Source organism: Hevea brasiliensis, chromosome 14 (genome assembly GCF_030052815.1).
Source record: "Hevea brasiliensis isolate MT/VB/25A 57/8 chromosome 14, ASM3005281v1, whole genome shotgun sequence".
Taxonomy (NCBI): domain Eukaryota; kingdom Viridiplantae; phylum Streptophyta; class Magnoliopsida; order Malpighiales; family Euphorbiaceae; genus Hevea; species Hevea brasiliensis.
The window spans coordinates 2,030,470-2,046,926 of record NC_079506.1 but is presented as its reverse complement, the minus strand read 5'-3'; the positions used below and the strand labels follow the sequence as shown (position 1 = coordinate 2,046,926).

The 16,457-nt window shown below is 35.2% G+C and overlaps 3 protein-coding genes and 1 non-coding gene across 4 annotated transcripts; 3 read left to right on the top strand and 1 right to left on the bottom strand.

The window, feature by feature from the left end:
- Positions 1-89: 89 nt before the first annotated feature.
- TRNAS-AGA (transfer RNA serine (anticodon AGA)) lies at positions 90-171 on the bottom strand. The gene has a single exon. It is a non-coding gene; the product is annotated as a tRNA-Ser (tRNA).
- A 1,052-nt stretch (positions 172-1,223) lies between these two features.
- Positions 1,224-2,327, top strand: LOC131173443 (receptor-like protein EIX1). Its single transcript, XM_058135804.1, has one exon. The coding sequence runs from the start codon at positions 1,224-1,226 to the stop codon at positions 2,325-2,327; it is 1,104 nt and encodes a 367-aa protein (XP_057991787.1).
- Positions 2,328-4,763: 2,436 nt separating this feature from the next.
- On the top strand, positions 4,764-7,418 carry LOC131173442 (receptor-like protein EIX1). The gene has a single exon (XM_058135803.1). It carries the CDS (start codon positions 4,764-4,766, stop codon positions 7,416-7,418), a length of 2,655 nt encoding a protein of 884 aa, XP_057991786.1.
- Positions 7,419-11,378: 3,960 nt separating this feature from the next.
- LOC131173441 (receptor-like protein EIX2) lies at positions 11,379-12,583 on the top strand. Its single transcript, XM_058135802.1, has 2 exons — positions 11,379-11,640; positions 11,853-12,583. Exons 1-2 carry the CDS (start codon positions 11,379-11,381, stop codon positions 12,581-12,583), a joined length of 993 nt encoding a protein of 330 aa, XP_057991785.1.
- The last annotated feature ends 3,874 nt before the right edge of the window (positions 12,584-16,457 follow it).

The window sequence follows — 16,457 nt, the reverse complement described above, 5'->3', positions numbered from 1 at the left end:
ATTCTCAAAAAGAAAAATACTTATAATTAAGGTAATGCGTCGAACCCCCAAAATAGGAAAAAGGGGACAAAAAAAAAAGGAAAACAAATCGTGAACAGCAGGATTCGAACCTGCGCGGGCAGAGCCCACATGATTTCTAGTCATGCCCGATAACCACTCCGGCATGTCCACGTTTTTGTTGTTCATTTGTCATAAATTGATCTTGATATTATATATTTTTAAATTTTTTTTTTAAATTTTCCTGTGATAGGAGTCTGATGGGAATGCCAAAATATGGAAATTTGGATAATTTGAGACTCATTCATTAGAAAATAAGAAAAAGGTTACATCACACTGACTTCCAAGACATTCTTGGATGGAAGTCATCTGTGATGGTGGTGACATCTTTCTTTACAATCATACTGCGGAAATTTCTCTGCAATGGCAATTTATTTTCTCTTTAAAATCTTATTATAAAGCTCCATGCATTTCTACATCTAACAACAGTCCATTAATTAATTCATACCTTGTCATAAACAAATAGTAAGAATTAAAATCCGTTCTTTCTTTCATTTTGGAGTCACAAGACTGCACTTAATTTCCAAATTTCTTGTGTTCTTGATCATGGGAAGTAAATTCTGCGAACTTCTGACCATGCTAGTCACTTGGTTTTCATTTCTGGTAATGCTAGGCATTGAGCACAACTGGGTTGTTGCAGAATTGAAGCTCCAATGCATTGATAACGAGCGGGAAGCTCTTGTAATGTTTAAAGTAGGATTTACTAATCCTTCCAATCGTTTCTCATCATGGGTAGCTGATGAAGCTTGCTGCAAATGGAGTGGAGTTGGATGCCAGAACAGAACAGGCCATGTCCTCACCCTTGATCTCCATAGTTATAATTCTTCTGAGGTAGTGCAAGGTCAGTTGAGGGAATCCCTGCTTGGATTGCCATATTTGAGGTATATAGACTTGAGTTTGATTGATTTCAAGCAAATGCCAATTCCTGAGTTCATTGGTTCTCTTTCTAAAGTGAAGTATCTCAATTTATCAAATGCCAATTTAAAAGGGATTGTCCCTGATCATCTTGGAAATTTGTCTAGTTTACAGTCTCTTGACTTAAGTGGCAACAGCTTTTCTCTCAAGGCCAATAATCTAGACGGCTTTCAGGTCTTTCTTCCCTGGAAGTCCTTGATTTGGGTGGTGTAGATCTTAGCAGTGCAGTTAATTGGCTAGATGCAATCAATATGTTACCTTCTCTGATTGATCTGAGTTTTTTCTTTTGTCAACTTAAAATCCTTCAACAATCTTTATCGTTTGTGAATTTTACTTCTTTGAAAGTTCTCTGCCTCTCTTATAATAGCTTTAATTCTCCCATATCCAATTGGTTGGTTGAAAGTAGTCATACTCTTCACTATCTGAGTCTCACAAGATGCCAATTGCACGGTTCCATTCCTGATGCTTTTGTCAACTTTACATCACTTGCTGTGCTTGATTTCTCCTACAACAATCTCCATGGTTCAATTCCACATAATTTTGGGAACATGACATCTCTTGTTGTTCTTGATCTCGCATTCAATAGTCTTGAAGGTTCAGTACCAGCAATTCTTGGTCTGATTCAGGAACTGCAAAACATTAAACATTCACCATTGAGAGAACTCCATCTGTCCTCCAATAAGTTGAATGGTTCTTTAGAAAGAATCCTTCCACAACTTTCAGAACTAGTTGTCTTGGAAGTGGCTTCAAATTCCTTGCAAGGTTTGATCACAGAGGTTCATTTACGGAAATTTAGTGGCTTGCGAGTACTTGACTTGTCTAAAACTGAGTTAATTCTAAATGCGGGTTCAAATTGGATTCCTTCTTTTCAACTTGAGACTCTAGGTTTGCAGTCGTGCCATATGGGTCCAAAATTTCCCCAGTGGCTCCAAAACCAAAAGAAAGTTTTGAAAATGGATATTTCTTGTGCAAGCATTTCAGACACTACACCCAATTGGTTTTGGGATGTTTCTCTGTCGATGAAGCACTTGAATCTTGCTCACAATAAACTCAGAGGGAGACTACCAGATTTATCACCAACAGCATCTCTGTTGACTCTGGATTTGAGTTACAACCTGTTTAGTGGTACCTTGCCTCATTTCCCCCTCAAAATGGAGTCACCAGTGCTAGCTGGGAATGCATTTTCCGGACCAATTTCTCCCATATGTGATCTGCTGAATGTAAATAATGCCCTACGTCGTCTTGACTTGTCTGAAAATGCTCTATCAGGATCGCTTCCAAATTGCTGGACATATGGGCAAAATATGGTTTTTCTGGATTTGGGATATAACATGTTGTCTGGCCAAAATCCCTGACTCAATAGGACATTTAGTTCACCTCAAGGTTTGGACATTGGCCGAGAATAACTTTCATGGTGAGGTACCTAATTCCTTGAGGAACTGCACAAGTTTGTTTTACCTGAATCTTCGGCACAATGCACTCTCCGGAACCATCCCTGCATGGTTGGGGGAAAGTTTAGAGAATTTGAAGGAAATATACCACTGCAGCTTTGCGAGTTGAAATGCATAGTTATCTTAGACCTTTCTTTCAATTCACTATCAGGAAGAATTCCAAGGTTCATCAACAATTTCCTGGTAATTGCAGAGAAGGAAGCAGATCGTTCTTCCCGTTATTATGATTACGCTTCATATGCAAAAGATGAATTGCAGAAGCTGATGTGGTTAGACTCACAAGGCGTGATCAACTATTTAATCGGCATGAACAGCCATTTCGGATCATGGATCTTTCATCTAATTATTTATTTGGACAGATCCCAGGAGAAGTGACTGAGCTAGTTGGATTGGTATATTTGAATCTATCAAACAATCAATTGACAGGAGCCATTCCTAGTGATATTGGTGCCATTAGATCATTAGAAGCTTTGTATTTATCAAAGAATCAGCTTTCGTGTGCCATCCCAACTAGCATGTCCAACTTATCCTTTCTTGCATATCAAAGTTTGTCTTATAACAAGTTATGAGGAAAAACTACTTCATGGAATCAATTCCTAACATCTGATGCTACAACATATCTGGGTAATCCTGACCTCTGTGGACCACTTCTTGCAAACACTTGCTTGGAAGATAAATCATATGAAGATAAAAACTGTAGAGACAATAAGTTAGGAGGCAATAACAAGAGCATTGAAGAAGTTGAAAGGCATGAATTTGAAGTACCACCATTCTATATCAGCATGGGAATTGGCTTCCTTGCAGGGTTTTGGGGATTTTGGGGACCTTTACTACTGAATACATCTTGGATGCATGCCTATTTCCGCTTTGTGGGTAGCATGATTGATCAGATTTATGTTGGGGTAGTGGTTGCAGTGGCCAGACTACAGAGGAAGTTTCAGAGTTCACAACCACAAGGACCTAAGTGATGGAAGGACACAAGAAGTCAGTAAAATCTTGCTTTAGAGTGGATTTGTATTTTCAGATGGAGCCACAGCTCCTCCATCGCAGTATAGATAATTTTTCTTTGTTTTTTTTCACGGTATTGATAAAAGGAAAGCTAGTAATTTCTCCAAGTTTTTGTTTCTCAATCATGTGATCTGTATGTTAAGTGTATGGAAACCAAATTTGTGTTGAGTTGAAGCCAACTTTGCTTTTTTAGTCCTTTGTATGGACTTTCTTTATTTTGCAGAGATAAGAGCCTATAGTTTCCTTGTGAAAATGATTATGGTAAAGGATAACGTGACAGCAGAGTTCATTTAAAATATTTAAGCAGAATGTTGGTAGAAACAGTGAGAAGGTTGTCTTCTTTCTGAAATTGAAGAGGCTGTAGAGTGCTACTAGTTCATTAGGTCATAAGGATCAAATTAGAGCAATGCAACCATAGAGCTCTTTAATGGCTATCCACTTCTCTTGTTTAATGAAAAGCTGAAAAGTTACAAGCTAGCCATTGGTGGAAATTGGTAAAACAATAATGCTGTGCAATTTCTTCTTCTTTTATTCTACAATAAAGTTGCAGAATCAAAAAAAAAAAAAAAAAATCCCTTGAAGCCTTTTATAATATATATTTTGGTTCTTACTACTTCAAAATTTGTAAGTTTAGTTCCAGAGGTCTGTTAATAACTCAGATATAATGGAATAGTTATTGTTATCTCATGAGCTAAATAGTAGAATATGAATATTTATCATGTTCATTATCAATTCCATTCTGCAAAGCAAATGTGGCCTCATCTGCAAGACTTTCTTCAAAGTCATCTCTGATGGTGACATAGTCTCTTAAAAATTTTGCGGTTTTCATTTGTTTAATTATTATTATTATTATAAATGTAAAGCTCCAAGCATTTTCTTTTTGTCATCCTTATAGGTAAGACCAGACTATTTATACTCTTAGACTAAGAATAGTATCTTAGACTAAGAATAGTATCTCAGACCAGACTATTTGGTCCTAAACAAATAGTATCTTAGACTAAGAAAATCTATTGGAAAGTAAAAAAGAATTAAAAATTAAGGGCCTATTTTTTCTAAACTTTATTGCACATTGATAGAGATCTTTAGAGTTAAGGGTGAAGTCTTCGCATACTTTCTCATATATGGTCGAAGGCTGAAGTTTCTAAGAAATATGGAAGCAAATACTTGTTAGTTAGACCATTGATCATAAGAATTCTTCATCTACGCTGATTGCCTTGCATTTGCGAACATACTTTCTTTTGAAGTTTCAAAATTTAGCAGTTGATTGTGTTGATCATGGCAAGTATACTACATGAACTTGTAACCATGTTCATTTTCGTTACATATGTGTTCATGGTAACCACTGAATACAGTTTGGGCGTTGCAGCGTTGAAGGTCCAGTGCATAGATAGCGAGCAGAAAGCTCTTCAAAACTTCAAAGAAGGTTTTCACGGTCATTTGGATCGCTTCTCTTCGTGGGTACCAGAAGAAGATTGCTGCAAATGGAGAGGAGTGAGATGCGAAAATGAAACAGGCCATGTCATTACTCTTGATCTCCACAGCTCAGATTCATCTGAGGCCATGCAAGGTCAGTTGAGGGAATCTTTGCTTGACTTGCCATATATGAGTTATCTAGACTTGAGCTTGAATGATTTCCTTCAAATACAAATTCCTGAGTTCATCGGTTCTCTGTCTAACTTAAAATACGTCAACTTAACTAATGCCAATTTCAAGGGAATTATTCCTGATCAGCTTGGAAATCTCTCACACTTGGTCTCTCTTGATTTGAGTGGCAATGGCTATTCTTTGAGAGTAAATAACCTTAATTGGCTTTATCATCTTTCTCCCTTGAAATTTCTTGATTTGAGTGGTGTTGATCTCAGCAATTCAGTAAATTGGCTTGATGCAATTAATATGCTTTCTTCTCTCATTGAGTTGAACTTATTTGCTTGCAAGCTTCATAACCTTCCTCAATCTCTACCACGCGTGAATTTCACTTCTCTGAAAATCCTGGATCTTTCATTTAACAGTCTTAATGGCACAATACCCGATTGGCTTTTTGAAATTGACCAGAGTCTTGTTTTCCTATATCTAAGAAGAAATGAGTTTCATGGTTCCATTCCTGAAGCTTTTGGAAACATGACTTCTTTGATTGTACTCGACCTTTCAGAGAACAATCTTGAAGGTCCTATACCAACAACTTTGGGTATGATCTCTCAAAAAAATCAATCTAAAGAATTTTCGTCCTTGAGAGAGTTGTATCTTTATCACAACCAACTGAATGGGAGTTTGCAGAAAATTCTTCCAAAACTTTCACGAATACATGTCTTAGATGTTTCTTGGAATTCCTTGGAGGGTGTTGTCACTGATGCTGAATTACTGGACTTCAGCAACTTGCAAGTGCTAGACTTTTCTGGTAACAATTTGACATTGAATGTTAGCTCAAGCTGGGCTCCTTCATTTCAATTAGAGCGCATAGGTCTAAATTCTTGCAAACTGGGGCCACAATTTCCACAATGGCTCCGAACTCAAAAGCACTTTTCTTCCATTGACATCTCAATGAATGGAATTTCTGATGCTGTGCCAGACTGGTTTTGGAATCTCTCCTCAAAGATAAGACATGTGAATCTTTCTTCCAACGTCCTTACTGGAACTGTGCCGGATTTATCATCAAAAATAAAGTTGTCAACCATAGATTTGAGTTTGAATAAACTATCAGGTCCTCTTCCTCTTCTCTCTTCCAGCATCAGTAAAGTGTTTCTAGCTGGAAATTCTTTTTCTGGACCAATCTTCCGCTTATGTGAAATGTTGAAGGTAAATAATTCAGTGAGATATCTGGATGTTTCGAATAATACTTTATCAGGACAGATTCCAGACTGTTGGACTCATGGGAAAAATTTGGTGATTTTAAATTTAGCAAGCAATAATCTGACTGGAAAAATCCCCGAGTCGATCGGGCATCTGTTACAGCTCAATTCTTTGAGATTTGATCATAATGGTCTAACTGGGAAGATTCCTTCATCCTTGAAGAAGTGCACTAGTTTGATTGTTCTAGATCTTGGGCAGAACAGACTTTCTGGAGAAATACCAGAATGGATTGGTGAAAATCTGTTAAAGCTGATGATTCTTGGCTTGAGTTCAAATGCTTTTAAGGGGCACATCCCCGTGCAGGTGTGCCTCCTAGAATCCCTGAAAATCCTGGACCTTTCTTCAAATTATTTGTCAGGAGAGATTCCACGTTGTGTGGATAATTTCAAGGCCATGGCTGAGCGGGAAACTGTTCGTTCTTACATATATGATCCTTACACTGCCTACATAGAGGATGTGATCTTGACAGCAAAAGGGCGTCAATTTCACTTCCGCAAAGTTCTTCAATATGTGAAGTTACTAGATCTTTCTTCAAATGGTTTAACTGGGGAAATTCCTCAAGGAATTACAAGCCTAATAGGATTGATTTCCTTGAACCTGTCAAGAAATAATTTAATGGGGGCAATCCCGCCAAACATTGGTGCAATGGGCTATATGGAGTCTCTTGATTTATCAAGAAATCAGCTTTCATGCAGCATTCCAACCAACATGACAGACTTGTTGTTTCTTTCATGTTTAGATCTGTCGCATAACAGGTTGTCAGGATCAATTCCTTCAGGTAAACAGTTCGACACATTTGATGCAGTAACATATCAGGGGAATCACAACCTCTGTGGACCTCCCCTTGCGTACAATTGCTCAGAAGATAAATCATATGAAGATCCAAACTGTATTGACAAGGATGTAGGCAGAGAATTGGAAGCAGAAACAGGGCATGGATTACACATACCTCCATTCTATATGAGCATGGTACTTGGCTTCATTGTTGGTTTTTGGGGATTTTGGGGACCTTTATTACTAAAGACGTCCTGGAGGCATGCTTATTTCCGCTGCTTGGGTAACCTGATTGACCAGATTTATGTTCGGGTGATCGTTGCTGTAACCAGACTTCAGAGAAAGTTTCAAAGACAAGCCGCATGACAAGTTAGCGAGCTAATTACTTTAGTTTTCTGGCTGTAACATTATATATTTTTAAACATAAATTGATAGCATAATATAAATAAATTAAATTACTCATATTATTTAAAAATTATTATTAAAATATCAATTTCACTCAATTTTTATTGGGTCAAGCTCAAGCCAACAATCTTCAATCTGATTCAGGAATCGCACCACTTCAAATATTCATCTTTGCGTTAGCCAACAGATGTATTGAATTTGTGTTAGCCTTTTTTATTCCAAAAGCAAATAAGCTATTTTTTTCTTTTTAAGAAAATAAGAGAGCTTTTATTAAATAAAAATAAAATATAAATTTAAAATTCATATTACTAGAATTTTATATAAATAAATTTAAAATATTTATATAGAAAAGAATAATTATCTTGATGTGAAGATCTAATAGTATTAAAAAAATATTTGAGTTGGCTAGTCTTTTTATGAGTGCCATTGCTAACCAAGTAACCATCAAAATTAGATCTCTTAATAGAGAGAAAATTTGACATTAACAGATTCAAATCTATTTTGAACGTAACAGATGAGCTTGGAATTGAACTTTAGAATCCATTTGAGTTTTAGAAATTTAATTATTTATTATAAGCATACACTGATATTATAGACTTGACTTGGATCATGGGTATTTTGTAATATAAGTCTATCTTCTGTCTATCACGTTCCACCGAAGAGACGGCATGATTTGAAATTGAAGAGGCTGTAGAGGCTGCTGGTTGATTACCTAACAGGGTCAATTCCACGCTGCAGAAGTATTACACATGAATCACACAAACATAAAAAATGATAAAGAGAGCAAAGCCAACCATAGAGCTGCTTTATGGCCGTCCACCATTGTTTAGATCCTATATAGTGCTTGACTTGTATGCAAAAGAGCTGATAAGTTATAATGCCATTGTGGAAATTTTGAAAAAACCATGCTGTGGTAACTTCTTTGCATTAGCAATATATTACATTTTTTGTTTTACTATAAATTGACTTGCCCAACCATATCATTGGATAAGAGGGAAAAAGGTATTTCACAAGTGCTTCTAGCACAATTTTTTCCACCTATCCTAATTTATTACAAGTTAAACTCAAAGATACTTAGAGGGTATTTGACTTAACTTATACATTTATAAGCATTTAAAAAATTGAAATAATTGCATATTTGATTAAAGCATTTATAAATGGTTGATAAATAATTAACACGTTTAGTAAGAAGAGCTTATAAACACATTTATTCTTAAATTATTAAAAAAATATTAAATGAGATATACGGTGAAATTTTAAAAATTAAAAGAGGATAATATGCTAAAATATTTTATCAAACTAACTTATAAATATATGATTTATAAGTATCAAATGAAAAGTTAGTTTTTCTTTGTTTATTATTATTATTAATTTTTTTTTTATTTATAAGCTCAACTTGTAAGCTTAAATGTAAATAAATAAATAAATTTATTTTTAAATTTTATAAATTGATCAAATCAATTTATAAATTCAGACAAATACTTTGACAAATCCTCTTTTTAATGCATTTACAGGTTGTGATTTCTTTCCCCTGGCATGTGAAATCAAGACTTTTATATTTACATGTAGATTTTGTTATTTAATAATTATTTTGTATGTTATAAGGATAAATACCATGTATATTGATTATGCGATCGTTTAATGTAATTTTTTCGCATGCTTATTTCATATCTAAGTTAAATTTCACGTTGAGTTGTATTCAATAAAATAATTTTTTTTTTAAAAAAAGAAGACAAATTAGAGACACAAAATATTTGTCACAAATTTGGAGTCATTAATGAATTTTGAAAAATTTTACAGTGCACTCTATGATAGATTTAGATCTTGTTTGGCATTGCTGTTGAAATTGTTGTGAAGAAAATCACTTTTTTAAATATACTAGTTAGAGAGTGTTAAAAAATAATTAAAAATTAAATTTGATCAGTTTTAATCATAAAAACACTAAATAACAAAACAGTTTTTTCCAAATTGCTTTTCTCAACAACATCTAAAATTGTACTTTTATTCAGAAAAATAGTTTCAGGCTCTAAAACTCAATGCCAAACACGGGCTGTAGTAATTTCTCACAGACATGAAAATTGATTCTTCGTGAAATATGGATGATAAATCCCATTTCTATATAAATGAGGAAGTATGTTTATTGAATGCAATGAATAATCATTCATGAAACCTCAAGTCAATACCGTATTTGGTTTTAGCAGAACATTACCGTTTCCAGCACTCTTTATGGTGACATTTTTATTCAAATCAAACTGTGGAAATTTCTCTGCAGTGGCAATTTTTTTCTTTAGAATCTTATTATAAAGCTCCAAGCATTTCTACATCTAAGAGAGACCATTAAATTAATTCATACCTTATCATAAACAAATAGTAAGAATTAAAATCCATTTTAAGTCAACACGTACCCTTGTCCACAAGCATTTCTACATCTAAGAACCGTCCATTAATTAATTCACACCTTGTCATAAAAAAATAGCAAGAATTAAAATCCGTTCTTTCTTTCTTTTTGGAGTCACAGCACTGCACTTAGTTTCCAAAATTTTTGTGTTCTTTACCATGGGAAGTAAATTCTGTGAACTTCTGACCATGCTAGTCACTTGGTTTTCATTTCTGGTAATGCGAGGCATTGAGCACAGCTGGATTATTGCAGAATTGAAGTTCTAGTGCATTGATAGCGAGAAGGAAGCTCTTCTAATGTTTAAAGAAGGATTTACTAATCCTTCCAATCGTTTCTCATCATGGGTAGCTGATGAAGATTGCTGCAAATGGAGTGGAGTTGGATGCAACAACAGAGCAGGCCATGTCATCACCCTTGATCTCCGTCGTTATAATTCTTCTGAGGTAGTGCAAGGTCAGTTGACGGAATCCCTGCTTGGATTGCCATATTTGAGTTATATAGACTTGAGTTTGATTGATTTCAAGCAAATGCCAATTCCTGAGTTCATTGGTTCTCTTTCTAAATTGAAGTATCTCAATTTATCTATTGCCAATTTCAAAGGGATTGTCCCTGATCATCTTGGAAATTTTAGTTTACAGTCTCTTGACTTAAGTGGCAACATCTTTTTCCTTAAGGCCAATAATCTAGACTGGCTTTCGGGTCTTTCTTCCCTGGAAGTCCTTGATTTGGGGGGTGTAGATCTTAGCGGTGCGGTTAATTGGCTTGGTTGGTTGAAAGTAGTCATGCTCTTCACTATCTGAGTCTCACAAGATGCCAATTGCACGGCTCCATTCCTGTTGCTTTTGTCAAATTTACCTCAATTGCTGTGCTTGATTTCTCATGCAATAATCTTCATGGTTCAATTCCACATTATTCTGGGAACATGACATCTCTTGTTGTTCTTGATCTGGCATTATAGTCTTCAAGGTTCAGTACCAGCAACTCTTGGTCTGACTCAAGAACTGCAACACATTAAACATTCACCATTGAGAGAACTCCATCTGTCCTACAATAAGTTGAATGATTCTTTAGAAAGAATCCTTCCACAACTTTCAGAACTAGTAGTCTTGGAAGTGGCCTCAAATTCCTTGCAAGGTTTGATCACAGAGGTTCATTTACAGAAATTTAGTAGCTTGCGAGTACTTGACTTGTCTAAAAATGAGTAAATTCTAAATGTCGGTTCAAATTGGATTCCTTCTTTTCAACTTGAGACTCTAGGTTTGCAGTCGTGCCAAATGGGTCCAAAATTTCCCCAGTGGCCCCAAAACCAAAAGAAATTTTCGAAAATGGATATTTCTCGTGCAAGTATTTCAGACACAATACCCAATTGGTTCTGGGATCTCTCTCAGTCGATGAAGCACTTGAATCTTGCTCACAATAAACTCAGAGGGAGACTGCAAGATTTATCACCAACAGCAACTCTGTTGACTCTGGATTTGAGTTAAAACCAGTTTAGTGGTACCTGGCCTCATTTCCCCCTCAAAATGGAGTCACTAGTACTTGCTGGGAATGCATTTTCTGGACCAATTTCTTCCATCTGTGATCTGCTGAATGTAAATAATGCCCTGCTTCCTCTTCACTTGTCTGAAAATGCTCTATCAGGATCGCTTCCAAATTGCTGGACATATGGGCAAAATATGGTTTTTCTGGATGTGGGATTGAACATGTCGTCTGGCCAAATCCTCGACTCAATAGGACATTTAGTTCACCTCAAGGTTTTGACATTGGCCGATAATAACTTTCATGGTGAGGTACCTAATTCCTTGAGGAACTGCACCAGTTTGTTTTGCCTGAATCTTCGGCACAGTGCACTATCCGGAACCATCCCTGCATGGTTGGGGGAACGTTTAAAGAACCTGCATGTTCTTTTGTTACGCGACAATATGTTTGAAGGAAATATACCACTGCAGCTTTGCGAGTTGAAATACATAGTTATCTTTCTTTCAATTCACTATCAGGAAGAATTCCAGGGTGCATCAACAATTTCCTGGTAATTGCAGAGAAGGAGGCAGATCGTTCTTCCCGTTATTATGATTACGCTTCATATACAAAAGATGAATTGCCGAAGCTGATGTGGTTAGACTCACAAAGGCGTGATGAACTATTTAATCGGTATGAACAGCCATTTCGGATGGTGGATCTTTCATCTAATTATTTATTTGGAGAGATCCCAGGAAGAGTGGCTGAGCTAGGTGGATTGGTATATTTGAATCTATCAAACAATCAATTGACAGGAACTATTCCTAGTGATATTGGTGCCATTAGATCATTAGAAGCTTTGAATTTATCAAAGAATCAGCTTTCGCATGCCATCCCAACTAGCATGTCCAACTTATCCTTTCTTGCATATCTAAATTTGTCTTATAACAAGTTATCAGGAAAAATTCCTTCGCGGAATCAATTCTTAACATTTGATGCTGCAACACATCTGGGTAATCATGACCTCTGCGGACCACTTCTTGCAAACACTTGCTGGGAAGATAAATCATATGAAAATAAAAACTGTAGAGACAAGAAGTTAGGAGGCAATAAAAAGATCATTGAAGAAGTTGAAAGGCATGGATTTGAAATACCACCATTCTATATCAGCATGGGAATTGGCTTCCTTGCAGGGTTTTGGGGATTTTGGGGACCTTTACTATTGAATACATCTTGGAGGCATGCCTATTTCCGTTTGTGGGTGGCATGATTGTAAAAACCCATATACATTTATTATTTATTATTATTTTATTTTAATTAGCTAATAATAATTTAATATATTTATAAAAAAATATATATATTTTATTAGATGGTCTGCTTATTTATTTTTAGATATATATATTATTTTTGAAATTAAATATATATCTGCAATCTGAACAACCCAGTTCAATAATAACTCTATTTCCATTCTACACCTAATAGAACTCTTGAAATATATATATACCCTAATCATCTCTTCTGCTAAACTTTGCTCTCAAAACCTGTTTGTCACCTTTTTTTTTTTTCTATCAAATACTCTCAACAGAGAATCCCTAAATTTTTACTTCTCTATGCACCACGTTCAATTCTATTTTCCAGGTAAAAATTCTCATTCCTTATTTAATAATGGGTGAATTTAATTTTATTTTCTTTTCTCGATTTGTTACGACTACTCTAGAAATTTATTTTTTTTCCTTTGATTATTGGTATTGAATTGGGTTAATCATGATTACTGTGAGATAATAACCTTCAATTTAGATTTTATATATATATATATATATATATATATATATATATATATATATATATATATATATATATATATATATATATTTGTTGGCGTGCGTCCTGCGTCCCTGTGCACTCCTGTGCGTGTGTATATATATATATATATTAAAAATTATTTTATTTCACTGTTATTTAATATTTCTCTTTAATACTTTGGGTGTGTAGGAGATTCGAATATTCAATCAGCCAATTGAAATTGTCTCTCTTCCATTGAAAATAACTATTGTCTTGGAGGTTCCAGGTGAGTGGTAATTATAGTACATGGCACCGTTTTAGTCCCTTTTAAATTTTCTTAGCATTAAGTTTGTTATTAAATAAAATTTTAAATCAATATTTTAACAATTATTTTATATGTGATTTTCTATAGTTTTATTTTATTATTGAATTTTATTTCGATTTTGATTAAATAATTGATTTTGTCAACTATCTCTGCATTAGACCCATTAGGATTCCGGGAACAGGCCTTTAATGTATTTATATTGATTGATATTTGACTATAAAATTTACCGATGTGTTACTGAATTGATTTGAGATTGATTTGATTTTATTGACTCTCTGAAACTATTGAAATACACTATTGGAATTGCACTATCAGTTATTATTTGCTATCTGAAATTTTTTATTGATTTTGATTGATTTGTACAAATTGATTTTCTATTTTGAATTGGTATCTGTGCCCAGTATCTGTTTCTGTTATCTGGCCCCGCCGTGTGGACTATCACGGTATTAGGTTGCATTGTCGAGTCATGCATCATTGCAGTTTATGGTTTGCATTAGTATCATATGCATTGATATCTGTGAAAGAGGAGGAGGAAGGTATCTGATATCTGGTAGCGCGCTTACCATCTAGCCTTTGGTGATGTGGGGTATCATCACCCTGGTGCACTGTACCATAAAATTTTTATTGAATGAATTTCTTTTATATATATGTTTTATGAAGTTATTTTATTAATGATTTTGACAGCATGAGCATGATTTTATTGAATGAAAATTATTGTGAAATTAATCAAGCGTCTGCCTGTTTGTGACACCCCTTACCCGTGTACAGTATACCCGAGTAAGTAATGCCACACGGTGTACCGGCACCCTCTAATATACCCTAATTAATTTTCAGCATAATTTTGAATATAACTTGTAAAATATAACTCATTTAAGTCATTTATTGAAATCATAATTTATTTGAGGTTCCGTAAATTTTTAAAGAAAATCCGGCAGAGTACCGGCTAAAAATGGAGAAAACAGTTCTTCAGAACCTGTGAAAAACACTTCCAATAAACAAATTCATTCATTCTCAACTCCAATATCATCACAAAACTCAATATCAAGATCTCAACATTTCAATTTCAATTCTCAATCATCCATTACATGTGATGATCACATATAAATCATAAATAACCATTTACTTTTCCATTCACAACTACAATTTTCATAATTTACATAAACCTCAATATACATTACACAAGTTTAATTACATATGAGAAAATCAAAATTAAGTTACAAAATGTCAAAATGACACCTAGTGTCCTACCAATGCAATCGCAGGTTGAGGTGACACGGACACCATGCAGAGCTGCAGGATGGACTCACCCAGTCTGTGGTCTACTGGGCTCACGATCTGTATCTCCAGTACCTACGCGTGGCAAAAGCAACGCGCTAAGCAATAATGCTTAGTGGTGCAATAATATAATAAAAGAAAATAGCAAGAATTTAAATGTGTAGTGAATGTATATGTTTTATTTGTTTGGTATTTGTATATCATTTACTTTGTCCACTTTTATTCATTTGGTTGCCCCAAGTAACCTACACTAGACGACTGGACTGGATAAACGGGTAAACTGGCACTGGGTATCAAGTACCTCGGGCCGTCACACCATCGGTCACATATGCATCTCCCAGAGCAATGCAATGTAACAAGTCAGAATATATCGAGCACAAGGCCAAAGCTCAATACAAGGTCAGAATGGCTAAAAGCCATAAAATCACGGAATGGCATATTGCCATGTGCAGTACTGCTAACTGAACCCTATTGGCATGCCAAACTATCCAAACCAATCTTGTTAGGTATACTAGGGCATTTGAAACTTTTAAGTTCTTCAATTTGTGAATTTCAAGTTTTTGGTGCCACTATTCACCTCATTGGTCAACAAAAATGTTGACTTTTGGGTAGGAAATATGTACATTGACTTTGGCACTCCCAATATACCACATTTGGCATTCAAAACTTGTTGGCATTAAGCATTTATACCATTTCAAAGTTTAAACCAATGGAGGCAGAATTTTCAGTTTTTGTAGTTCAACTTTACTGTTCCATTGGACACTGTTGCAGTGGGAATTTGAAGAAATGGCAAACATGAAAGTTGTTCCTTATTTTGTCTAGTTGAATTTCCTTTTTTGAATCACTCCATTTGGAGTTTTGTAGCTCCAGATAAGGTCCAAAAACCACAGCTAGCCGGATTGCCAATCTGCAGAATTGACCATATCTACAGTAACATGAACAGTGACTGCCACTGCCATTTGGGTTAGGTTCTGGCCATAATTTGGGGTAGGTTTCTTCATAAAAGTTGTTTGTCTATGTCTTAACTTGTTGCTGTAAAAATTTCAGGTCAATTGACCAAATCTACAGTGAGTTATGGCCAAATGAACAGTTACTATTCATTTGATCATTCTGCAGAATCAGTTGCAGGGTATCCGGATTGGGGCCAAGTTTTGGTCCTCTTGCTTTGGTCTTTTGGGCATAGTTTCTTCAGCAAAAATGTGCCATTATAAGCCTAGTTTCATGTCCAATTGGCCAAACACCAATTGGACTAACACAGCCAAAGTTATGGCTGTGTAATTGGACTGAAATCTCAGTCCATTGCTGCTGTCCCTAGGCAGCATAGTCATTCCCTTTACCATGCTATTTTTCAGTCCATATTATGGTCAAATCTCCTCAAATGGTCACTAATTGACCATTAAAATGTTCTCTAACAATTTCACAAGCCAAATCAATTTTCACTCCCCAAAACCCTAGCTTCACATTATGTTTTCTACAAAATGCCTTAGTTAGCATACCAACTTATTATTCTTATGTTTATAAACTTCCAACATGATTCTAGTTCACATCAAGCTCATCAAAAACACTCCTTCCTATTCCTTCACTAGGGCAGCCGAAATTCATGTACACATACACATGAATTTTGTTCATTTAAATTACATTTTCTTACTAAATTCAAGTTCCCATTCATGAAATTAAAGAATTTTAAGTATATAGTGCACTAACCTTGAATAGGGTAGATTTTTCCCAACTCAAAACTTCACTTTCCTTCACTTTCTAGGCT